The following is a 12,280-nucleotide window of genomic DNA, read 5'->3' as shown; positions in this document are numbered from 1 at the left end:
CCAGTGCGGCCTGCGGGGCCGGGCCCTGCGTTTCGGTGCCTCCTGCCACGGACGCCCCGAGCTCCACGGGGTTCGGCCTGAGTCGGTGGCCAGCGCCGCTGCCGCCTGTGGCCGGGCCCTGGCGGGATTCCCCCGCCGGCTGCGGCGGTGATTCCTGCCCGTCCTCGGCCCGTTTGCTCCCCAGGGGTCAAACCCACTCCGGGCTGAAGCAGCCTGGGTGGGAGACTAAGCTCGCCCTCGAGCAGCTGGTGCAACGCTTTCCTGTGGAACAACCTCCTCCTGCTGCACGGCTGTAGGGTGAGCGTGTGTGCGGCTATGTGAGTGCACCTCTCCCTCCCGGCCCTTGCTGCAGCCCTCGATAAGAGTCGTCACGCCAAAGGTCCGCCCACCCAGCAGCCTGGCTTTGCCGCTAGCCAAAAAGCCGATGACCAAAGGAAGTTGTGAGAGCAAAATAAGCTACTGATGTCATTCTGTATAAACTATTGCTAGCACGTGCCTGGTGTTTAATAGCCTTGAATGAATTTTCATTGAAGGAGGAAGGATCTAGTTACTTTTTGAAGTGCTGTGAATTTTCAGCATCCATAATGTCCAATGGAAAAGAGTTGCAGAGGTTAATGACAGGTTCACAGGCTGTAAAGATACACCTCCTTTGGTTTGTTTGAAACCGTTACCTGCTGGCTTCATGCAAGTCTCCCGGTTGTCCTACCAGAAAAGAAAGTGAAAATGGATTGTCCTGCAATTCCTCGTCTATAGGGTTTGTTATATTGTATCTCCTCGTTTCAGCCACTTGCACGTACCAGCCTCTTTTCTGTTTTTAACTGCTGCATCTATGGAACTGATGAATATTCTTAATCATCCTTGTTGCCTTTATTTGTACATATTCCTACTATATCCCTTTTCAGTTGGAGGGACAAGAGTGACACATAATATTCGAGATGCAAATGAGGCATGCATTTATACGATGACATAATGATGCTTAGTTTTCTGTTGCTTTCCTGATAAATCCTATTGTTGCTTTTACTTCCTTGACTGCTTCTTGAGCCTTGGGCAGATGTTTTAATGGGTTACCCTCAGATAATCCTGAGATCTTGTTTCTGAGTGATAAGGTTATCAGCTCAGAGAATGTCATTATGTATGGAAAGTCAGGATTATTTGGGGTTTTTTTTTCCCCCTTTGTTTTGCCACATGTGTTGCTTTCCATTTACCTACTCTGAATTTTGCCTTTACCACTCAGTTGCTCCGTATCAGGAGGTCCTTCAGCAACCCCTCCCATAAGCCCTATCTTTACTACCTCAGGGCATTTAGTATTGCTAACAAACTCCCTAAAGCAGGGGTTGACTATAGCATACGCCTGCAAGAGGCACAGCATGCCTTGGAAACACCAGTCGGTCTTATTGCATGCATGCTCTGCAGTGCTTACATCTGCTTCCAGCTCTTAATGGCTTTGGAGAGAGCCTACAAAAGAAGGAGGCTTGGAGTATGCTGCTGCTGCAAGAGCAACGCATGTGCAATGGGATTTCATTCATCCTCTTGAGGGCTTCTTGGATAAGCACAGGCAACAGGCCAGGTGAATTGTCATGGGTACATATGCCTGGCACCCCTGCAGTAAAACACTGGCTACCAGCCCAACTTGTAATACAGGCATTAGTTAATCTCCTTGCACAAACACAGTGCACACAAACAGTTGTAGACTCATTTCTTAATTGCACAGGAACTGACTAGTCCCATCATAAGATGGAGGAGAGTGCTTTTATCTTGAGGTGGAACACCCAGCAATCCGCTCCGTGAATCCACTCCATGGACTGGGGATCAAATTTTAACAAAGTTGGCTCAGCCGTTTCTTCTAAGGTGGTGAAGTGAAGTGAAGTCTGATCAGTGATTAGTAAAAAAAGCCTTTCTCTTGTCAGACTATAAATAAAATAGAATCATTTTGTGTTCTCGTGAACATGGAAGATACCTGTTAATCTCCAGTGAAGCTCACACTGGTCCAGTGTATTTAAACAGAACAACAACAAACCCAATAGCAAGCGTGCCAACAGCCTGAGTCACTCCTGATCGGCATTGCCTTTCTATTATTTGATTGCTTTGTCCCACCCTCTTCATGGATTATTACTGTACAGTTCTCAACTTACATGAGCAGTTCATTAGGGCTGGGACTTTAATTATATTTTGTGCAATACTGTAGTATGAATAAGTGAGAATAGATAAGATTCTAGAGGGTTTTTGCAAGAGTCAGGGATATGCCTTGGTGTCTTTGGCAACAGATCCCCTGTCCTGACACTTTGTCTGTCGCCATCCTCCCTCACCCGGGGATGTCAGTGGAAAAGGTTATTTAAACAACGTAATCCAGAGCAAAAGGCAGGAGGTGACGTCTGTGTGTGTCGGTATGTGCGGTCTCTGTCACGGCAGGGCCTCCCGCAGTCGGTAAGGCACAAGTAGAATAGGAGCTGTCAGTTTCTTTAGCAGCTGGAAGTGGCACTTGGGCAGGAAGAAAGTAAAGAATGAGGTGAAGGGCAGAAACAGGAGTCTTTAGGCCATGGACCTGATACTCACTTTGCAAAGGGCTGTTTTGGATGAAGACATCACTGTGCCCTCATCTGCTGTCAGAAAAGGTTGAGGGAATGCTAATCTACTTTGAGCTGGGTTAGCTTAAATGGCTCACAAAGGTGGCATGAGCTAACTTTGATGACTTTGCCTGATGTGGTAAAAAGTGGATGTAAGTGATAATGTCTTCACTACACTCGTCTAGATCTTTAAGAGGACAGCTAGCCAAGGGTTTGTCTCAGGCCCAAGTCTCTTGCTTAAGTGTTCCGACCCAAGGGGAAGGGGTCAGTGTGTAACCATAGGATTTTTGTCTCCAGAGTCTCTGTTTGCTTTTCCTGAAAAGGAGGTTCTCTGTAAGAGAGATTGGACTATGGATGCATGTGGGAGGATCCACAACACCTTGGGAAGGTGTAAAGCTTTGTCCTCATCCCTTGTCTTTCTTGCCTTTTTTTAGCGAGAGGAGAAGCAGCTGGAGCTGACCCTGGAGGCGCTCATCAGTCAGGTGGCTGACCTGAAGAACTCCTTGGTCAGTTTTATCTACAAGCTGGAGAACGAGTACGACCGACTCACATGGTAAGGTGTCTCACAGAGCTGGGGGCACTGTCAATCACTGCTGAAGCTGTTCCAGACTCGGCTCAAAGGACCACAAAGTATAATTAAAAACCATTAGCCTATTGTCAGTAGGTTTAAATTTGCTTTTCACATTTCTGCTGGAGGAACCACTACACATCTTCCACCAGAAAACCGGTTGAAATCCATTGGTTTCATGCTGTGTAGTAATAGAGTCACGCTAAGACCTTTTAATCTATACACTTTATGAGAACTAGATTTGCACCCGCAGAGACTGGAAGCTTCTCAGACAAAGTATCTTAGAGACCCACATACACTATAAAATGAGCAATGGTTCTTTCTGCATTTCTTGACCTTTCTGGCTTTTTCTGGCTCTGGTATAAACTCAGCTCTTGTGTTTTGCTGGTTCTGCATGTTTTACCAGACAGTTTGAGAGACTTGCAAGGTGGCATTCTCTTCCTGATGGAGCATAAAGATGTTATAGCTACAGTTTAATAAACTATACAGTATCTCAGAGAGCGCCTGCCACTGCAGCAAAGCTTCAGAGGCAGTTAGCGTTTATGTTGCAGAAGGCAGGAGAGGTGATGAATCCCCCAGAGAGAGCAAGCTGAAGGGGACCTCCTTGACAAGATTATCAGTTATTTTGCTTCATTATTAGTCTGGCTAGCCAAGCTATAAATATTGTCTCTCCTGGCTGTACTGCTTAGGAGTTAAATTGTTTCTCAGACTTTGCTCTAGAATTGCACTGGGAGAGTTAGTGATAAGGAAAGCATTGCTTCTGTGTATGGTACTGAAATCCCAAACAACTGCCACTTCCAGTGGTACTGCTTGTAATGTCCCTGAGCTATTTGCAGCATTTGAGCTATCTGCAGTAGGGACTGGGATTTGTCCACACCTGCACATTCAGCCCTAGGTTTTACTGCTTACTGTCTGGGGTAGACTGATTTGAGGATTAATAGTGTTATTTCCTCAATTCTCAGCCATTTGAGTGACGAAGAGATAAAAGCCATCTGTGGCATCCTTTTCCATGTTCTGTCCTCTTTATTTGCTTTCCCAGGCCTTCAGTTTTGGACAGCTTTGCATTGCTCTCAGGACAGCTGAACACCTTGAATAAAGTGCTAAAGCATGAGAAGACCCCACTATTGCGAAACCAGGTTATCATACCCCTAGTGCTGTCTCCAGACCGCGATGAGGAGATCATGGTGAGAAACTTCCCTCTGAGTGTTGGCCCTGGAGTATCAGCAAGCGCTTGTGTATCTGCTCCAGCTTGCCATTCCTTGTGCTTGGCATTCCTCAGCTCTGGGTGCAGAGAAAGAAAAGGTGATGAGTAGTTCTGCCTGGGAGCTGCTTTGCTGGGGGGCTTTCACCTACAAACACTTGCACTGGATACACTTTACAGGAGGTGTTCCTGTTCATAAATATGTTATTTTCATGATGTTGGGGCTGAAAGAGATAGTGTCTTGTTGTGTAACTGGGAGGTCTCCTTGCAAGCTCCTGGTTTTCTCTGGTGTAGCTGTGCTGTTTCTGTCAGACATCTGCATCTAGATTTGCACTGTTTGTCATCTGACCAACATGGGGTGTGTTACAGAACCTCCGGTGTGCGCTGGCAATGCTTATTCTCTGCTTGAGTGAGAAAACATTTCAACTGATCATGGCCATGCTGGTGGGATTGCACTGCAGACCCCGTGGGTTGCTCTGACCTGTTTAGGGTGCCTGTTTAGGCACAGTGCAAATTCCTAGACAAATTGTTAAACTTCCTAATGCTCCCCAGATCAAGGTTTCACTACAGCATGCTACTAGCCTTGTTTGAGCACGGTGGCCAGTGCTCTGGTCTTGAGCTGTCTGAGTGCTGGGCTGGAGGAGGAGTCTCTGAGTGTGGCTTGTCCAACTATTGCAGCGGCAGACAGAGGGGCGTGTGCCGGTGTTCAGCCATGAGGTAGTGCCTGACCATCTTCGAACTAAGCCTGACCCCGAAGTGGAGGAGCAGGAGAAGCAGCTGATCACAGATGCAGCTCGAATTAGCCCTGATGTGGCACAGGTAGGTGAAGAAGAGTTTGATACTTCTGCCTCTTAGTCCTAGGGCACAAGATGCCCTTTAACTCCCTTCCATCTGACAGTTTTCTTTTTTGCTGTGTCCTTTTCTGTCTGAGATTTCTCCAGCTAACCCGAGCTCAGGTCTGGTTTCCTCCACAGTTTCACAAACCAAGGGTATCCAGCCCGCTGGCTGTTCACAGGAGGTGCCATCAGACCAGTCAGAGAAAGGCGAAGGCTATCCCATCCCCACAGTGCCCTCCTGCATGCATTAGCACTGGGCTGTCTAGGCTCTGCTACCAATATGCTTATGTCTGGTTCCACAGACCCTGGGAAGAGAAAGCTTGTTCGTTTACCTTGCTGACTTGTACTGAGTTGGAGGTATCCTGGCGGTTTCTGACGGTTTTCATTTTGCAGAAACAGATCCAAAGTCTGAACAAAATGTGCTCAAATCTGCTGGAGAAAATCAGTAAGGAGGAGCGTGAATCTGAAAGTGGAGGTATGTCACTGAGGTGGAAGTGGGGTACAGGGTCCAAGCAGCAGGCTTGAGAGAGTAGTGGCAAAATAGGTGAATCAGAGAGCTTGAAGCATGGGAAATGCTGATGAGCAGCGTAGAAGAAAGCATTCCAGAAGATGCAAGATTGGCTGTCCTGGAGCCCCCTAATTTGAAAAGGGGTCCTGTGGGTGCGATGTGTCCTGCTTGTGTGACCTATGCATGGCAGGAAGGTCATTCCAACCCTTTGCCATATCCCCTTTCGAGGAGGTGCTAAGTATTTACCAAGAAAACATCCCAATCAACTTGGATTAATAAAAATAGCTGTGAAAATGCAGTGGCAGTGAATGGGAAACCCTTTAGCTATGTTCTGAATGAGTCCACAACATGTTTGTTGGCAGGCTTTTGTGTGACGTCGTCTAGATGATGGCTGCTTCAGACTCATGGTCAACCTTTTTCTGGTTCTGACTCTGATGCTGAACATCCTTATTTTATTGGTCTCTGCCATCAGCTATTCACTATTCCCGGGAGTGCTATGCACAACTCTCAAAGGTAGTGGGGTTTTTTTTTGTCATCTTTGACACACACGTAGTGTAAGCAAGGACCCAAGCACAGGTTCTGTGTTTCGGGGATTAATAGTATAACTGGGCAGGCGTGTGGTAGAAAAACTTGCAGACACCATGCTGCTCATGAGCCTCCAAAAGGGAATGTTGCCATTGTTTATCTAAAACACAGTGCTTGTTACCTGCCATAGGATTCAGCATGGAAGAGCCTTTAGTGGGAACATTCTCACGGGCATGGAGGAGTCGGCTCCCTCTATCCTCCTTCCCTGAGCAGCGTATGCCCTGCTCTCAGTGGAGAAGCTCTTGGATCACCACTGTCCCTGGATTTTGCAGCTTCTTTGACCCTGCTGAAACTCTTGTAGGACAGCTTGTTAGAAGCTGATCTCTATTACATGCATCAAAATAGCAGAAAAGTAAATTCATGACCAGCTGTGCTACATTTTAGACTTGATTGCTAAAATGCTCCAAAATCACTTCTTTTTCTACAGGTTTACGACAGAACAAGCAGACTTTCAACCCTGCAGATACCAATGCGCTGGTAGCAGCTGTGGCCTTTGGGAAAGGACTGTCAAACCGGAGACCCCCTGGCTCTGGAGGATCTGTCCAGTCAGGTCAACCAGGAGCTGGTGGCATCATTGCAGGTGCTTCAGGCATGCAGCAGGTCCCAATGTCAGGTGCACCAGCTCAGCAGCAGCCAATGCTGGCAGGAGTGCAGATGGCACAAGCAGGACAGCCAGGTAAATAAGTTGCATATCTGAGAGCAATTGAAATGTAGGGAGCAAGACAGACAAATGCAGATGTAGAGATTCTTCCCCAGTCACCTTTTAGGTATAACTGAGTAAGAGGTTCCTTTCTGGCCTTAATAACATGAGTCAGGTTGTAACAGTGGAGTAATACCTGCTTAAAACTGGCTCAGAGGTTGAAGTGGATCCCAGCCATCCAGCTTCAGCTTCTTAACTCACACTGCAGTACCATTTTAATAATAGACTTAGTGAACATAGGAATCAATATGGAGGGAGATCACAGTGTAGTTTTGCAGGGATCTATGCTGGGGGTTTTGCTGTCAAAATTAAGTTGTGGGTAGGCAATAAAGTAGAAAAGTTTGATGATAATGAGTTATTTAAGGTAAAAAAAACCAAAAGCTGTTTGCAAAGAGTCACAGAAGGATTTCATATACCAAGTGACTTCACTTAATAATAGTAGATTACATTTGTATTAAATATAAAGTGAAACACATAGGCATAGCAATTTGACTTTACATGTCCAGCACCTGGACTCTAGCCTAGTTACCTGTATTTGGGAAATAGATACATGATACAATAGTTCTGTAAAGACATTAATTGGATGTTCAGTTGGGGCAAAAATGCAAACCAAATGTTAGGAATTACTAGAAAAGGACCAGAGAAACAGAGGATATCATTAGGCTATTGTGTAAATCTATTGGGCGCCCACACCTGCAATATTATGTGCAGTTCTGATCTCTTCTCTGCTGCTGGGGATAGCTTTGGGGTAGGGAGAAGAAAGTATGGAAGCCTATAAAATTCCAAATGGTATACAGCAGGTGAATGGGGAATGATTGTTCACTGTTTCCCGTGATACAGAAGGATCGATGAAAGTGCACCAATGAAAGTATCAGCTTGTAGATTCAGAACAAAAGGGAGATACTTTTCTGAATACTAAATAATTACACCGTAGAGCACACTGCCAAGTGTGTGATAGGTAGATAAAGTTTATATGAGATGGAAAAGTAAGTAAGTAGGTAAGTTTCTGGATGAAAAATCAGTCAGCAGCTAATCCTGAAGGTACCGTCTCTGACTCAGGTCCCTGAGCCACAATATGTTAGAAGCTGAGGGGGTATTCTGCAGAGGTATCACTGCAGGCTTGCCCTGTTCTGATATTCCTCTTTACATGTCCTCTGCTGTCAGGAATGGGTTTGGCCTGGGGGACCTACAGGCCTAACCCTGTACTGTCATTCTTATGTTCATGTTAATTGAGATTTTGGATATCGGATATCCTAATTGGTGTTTTCTTGCCTGTATAATGACTGTTGTTTAGAAATGAACTTGAGCAACAATATTAATCCTAAGTTAATTATGTATTTATGTAAGAGTTAGAAAGTAATTTCCACTGTGATTTGGAAACAAAGAAGGCCCCTGTGATTTCTGGCTGCATACCCACAAACACTGTATCCAGGATGGGAAGGCAGTCGCTTCTGTACATCACGCAGAGCGCGCTGGTAACAAGAGCATTTCTCCAGCCTGTGTTACTGGGAAGTTCCTTCTTGATAAGAGCAGCTATACAGTGTTTCGCCAAAGGTCAGTCCCACTGTCCTGCTTTTGATAGCGCCCATAGCCAAGGCTGAAAGAGTGTAAGAACAAAGTATATCCTGACAGCAGTTGTTGTTTAGGGATTTTAAGCCAGAGTTTAGTTTGAGACCAGTGGGTATAGCAGCCATCAATTTCTGCAGTTCCTTTTTGAATTACAATTTTGACTGTATGGGTGAACCATACAGTCCTGTTCACTCTTCCTTTTGGAGTAACGTCTAACAGTATTTGTCTACTGATTGTTAGCACTGAAGTGATATCAGATTGCCTGCCAATTCATTGCAGGCAATGACCCGCTTTGATATGTTTGAGAAAGCTTAATAATCTTTATTCTTTTAGCCATTTGCTCATCAAATCTTTTCTTGTCCTGCTGCACTACAGTTTTAATTTTCAGAAGTTGTCCTTTTTTCCTGTTCTAATTTGAACACGCATTCCACTTTCTGAAGGAGTGTTCTTTGAATATCCCTCTGTGCTGCTCTTTAATCACTGTCTTTTTGTTTATTTTTCTGATCATCTTGGTTTTGTCTAGCACTGTACACTTATTGTAAGCTGCTAGTACGATGTCTTTGAACACACTCCCCTGTGTGATTGGTTACTCAGCAAAGAGTAATAATGCCCAAGAGGTGGATGTGGTTAAGGGAAATTAAGAGATCTGAGAGAGGCTTAGTAATTTAAATATATGCCCTGACTATAAATAATGCTACATGGAAGGGGATACAGGCTTTTGTGTTTGCCTCTCTGAAATGGAAGTGGAGATCAGTCTGGGTACTTCTGTAAGTGCTGCTGTCAGCAACTTCTGTGAGACTGAACAAGTCCCACACTCCTGTAGGAGCCTCCTGACAAAGAGAAAGGCTTGTTTAAGATGGAACAAGGGTAGAATTTGAGGGGATAGCAGGGGGACACGGGAATTGTCAAGGAGATTTCTTAATAGAGAATGATGCCAATTTGTAGAAGAGATTGATTGTGTTAGGTCAGAAGCTGGAAGATGCTGTAGCCGGTAAGCCTAGTGTGGTACCTGGAGTGGAACAGGAAAAGCCCAGACAGGGTTGTTGTGAGTCTTGCATGCTTCTGAGGAAATGTCCTCTCAGGTGGCCGATTTTGCACTGCTTTTTCTTTTTTTCTCTCTCCAGGAAAAATGCCGAGTGGCATAAAAACAAACATCAAATCTGCCTCAATGCATCCATATCAGAGATGAGCTGAGATGAACCAGACCCAGGGAACAGCAGTTACCAGCATTGTTCCTGTGGCAGCCACCACACCTGGATTCCTTCCAGGACTTCCAAGTCCCTTCACATATCCATACACCGTATCCAGGGAGATAGGGGTTATGAGGCCCTTCCCTGGGTTTTTTTTAGTGCTGGGTGGCTTCTGTGGAGCTGCTAGTGGCCATGCCTCCTGGACACAAGTAATTCTCTGTTCAGTCAGAGCAGAGGACTTTTTGCTTCTGGTATTGATCCCATCTTCTTCAGGTCTGCCCTGGAGGACAGCTACCCTTTCCTGATACAGAACCTGAAGAGCTGCACGTAGCACTCTGCTCCTTGTTTCTGCTTGTTCACTCGGGATGTTCTTTCTTTACTCCCTCTTGTTGAATAAAGACCTTGTTATGCACGCTGTGAGACACTGGTGTCCATCTCTCGTGTCATAAGGACTCTCATTTCCCTTTGGGTAAGGCTACAGAGCAGCTCCAATCTAAAATACACAGAAAATGTTGGAGGCTGAGTGCTGGAGCTGCAGGCTTATGCGTAAAGAGCTGTTATAAAGTGAGTCAGCAGGGTACAAACATAAGCAGTAAACATCTTGTTCATTGTAAACCCATTATGACTATTCCCCAGAAAGCAAAACACTGGGAAAGACTATTACAAGGCCCACAGCAAGAAGGCAGCATTTGTATTCTGATGCTGCTGCAAATCCCAGCTGGATCTGATTTCACTTCCATAGTTCTCTGCTCCTGTGTTTCCTATGAAGTTTCTTAGCTACTTCAGGATTAATTCATCACTTCGGAGAGGTATTTCAATCTGCTCAGGACCATGGCACCTCTGAATTGGCCAGGCTGTGAGGTCTGGCCCACTTCTCTTTGAAACTGGGCATTGTGAAGCCATCCCTGTTCTACTTTCTGCCCTTGAGCTGTAACATATAATCTGCCTAATGAAAGATTCCTCTGGGAAGAAAGGGTGGGGATGCATGCCCACAGAGCATGTCAGTACATACAGCACTATCCTAAAGACAGCCGTTCTGCCTTTTGCTGCTCTTGCCTGGGCTTCCCTTTTGACTTGTGGTGAAAGCCAGCACTGTATTTTACTCAATAGCATCTGTCAGCAATCTTACGGGTGAGGAAATCTCCACTCAGCAGATACAGCCTGCAGCTGCTCCTGCACTGCTTGCCTCTGAGCTAATCAGATCCAGCTTATTTGTGGAGGCTGTGGGCCGTTCTCCTAAAACAAAACCTTCCACAAAGCTGTGACTAGGGCAGTTATCAACCCATTTTGACGCGCGGGCCCTTGGAAAGCACTGCGCTGGGAAGTAGAAAGCTGAGCTGGAAGCACAAGCCGCTTATATGATAAGCAAAGCCGCTCCACTACGAATGAGCCCAGCAACGTGCCTGCAATGGCACCAGCCCAGCCAGACTGATGGGATTGCTTTTTGCTCCTAATGAACACGGAGCTCCTGGCTCTCTTGGGAGCCACTGACTGCAGCGGGGAGCTGGTGTGAATGTAGGGGGATGCTGCTGGCTCCAGTGCGAGGGTTTTGTGCAATGTCTGGAGCCCGACGGCAGGGGAGTCGGAGCCTGCAGGGCTGTGATGGGCTGAGCACCGCAGGGATGGCTGTTCCCTGCTCTATCTCATGTCCCTGCTTTGGTTGGGAAGGAAGGCAGGAAACTGTCAGAGGAACGTGTGTCAGATCCCTGGCACTTGTCATCCATGGAGCCTCAGCTCTAGCATGCTGCTTCACTTCGTCCCTCCAGACTGGCTTCCTTATAAAGCTAAAATGTCTCAGTGCAGGAGTGCCGGGGCCAGCGGCTGGCTGGGGCGATTTGGGCAGCCTGGGACACAGGCAGATCATGGCTGCCTGCTACCCGCGCTAACCTGGATCTCCCGAAAACACCTCCAGTGGGGCAGGCCAGACCTTTCACACACTTGGACAGGAGGAAGGGAAATACAGGCAGGGGTTTTTTCCGTAGATTATAGAGCCGGGGAGGCCGGCTAGGCTCGCCAGCGTAACTTCCTGCATGACACAGGCTGCCCTGAATTAGTTCTTGTGTAAATCAGAGCACTGTTGTTAGGAAAACAGTTGATCTTGAACTGATATGTCTCTGCTACAGTGGCTGGTAGGTTGTTCTAAAGGTTATTTTTCTTATTGCACCTTATATTGAGGCTGCAATTCTTTAATTCCCTTCAAGTCGCTGGATCTTCTCAGCCAGGGAGTGAGCCCCCGAGTTGTGAGTCCCAGAGAGAGGAGTCGGATATTATGATCAAGCTTTCCTTATCCTTTTTTACGATAAACTGAACTGATTAAAGTCCCTTTTGCTTTAAGGCATATTTTCCATTTTCCACTTCTTGGCTCACGTCCAAATCTTCTCATGCATCTGTGTCCTTTGGGACACTGGACTAGGACACGCTATTCTAATTGTGGGAATGGGAATTTCAAATGCAGAGTGACTTTAACTTCTTATCCAGTCGCTGCCAGTGCTTGAATGTTTAAACAGCGAACAGGAACGGGCTTTTTACGCATAAAGTCATGGTGGAAATTCACAGTCC

General features: G+C 46.2%; 1 protein-coding gene across 1 annotated transcript; it reads left to right on the top strand.

The window, feature by feature from the left end:
• Positions 1–721: 721 nt before the first annotated feature.
• Positions 722–10,142, top strand: MED8 (mediator complex subunit 8; the record flags this gene model as incomplete). The annotated part of the gene is made up of 7 exons (XM_019474131.1): positions 722–754; positions 2,999–3,117; positions 4,172–4,316; positions 5,012–5,152; positions 5,563–5,644; positions 6,690–6,938; positions 9,656–10,142. Coding segments are annotated over 7 exons (834 nt in total), but the record flags the coding sequence as incomplete, so codon positions are not given.
• Positions 10,143–12,280: the final 2,138 nt, after the last annotated feature.

This window comes from Aptenodytes forsteri, unplaced genomic scaffold, assembly GCF_000699145.1.
Source record: "Aptenodytes forsteri isolate BGI_AS27 unplaced genomic scaffold, ASM69914v1 Scaffold119, whole genome shotgun sequence".
Lineage (NCBI taxonomy): Eukaryota > Metazoa > Chordata > Aves > Sphenisciformes > Spheniscidae > Aptenodytes > Aptenodytes forsteri.
The sequence above is the reverse complement of the archived record's forward strand: the minus strand, read 5'-3'. Positions and strand labels throughout refer to the sequence as shown.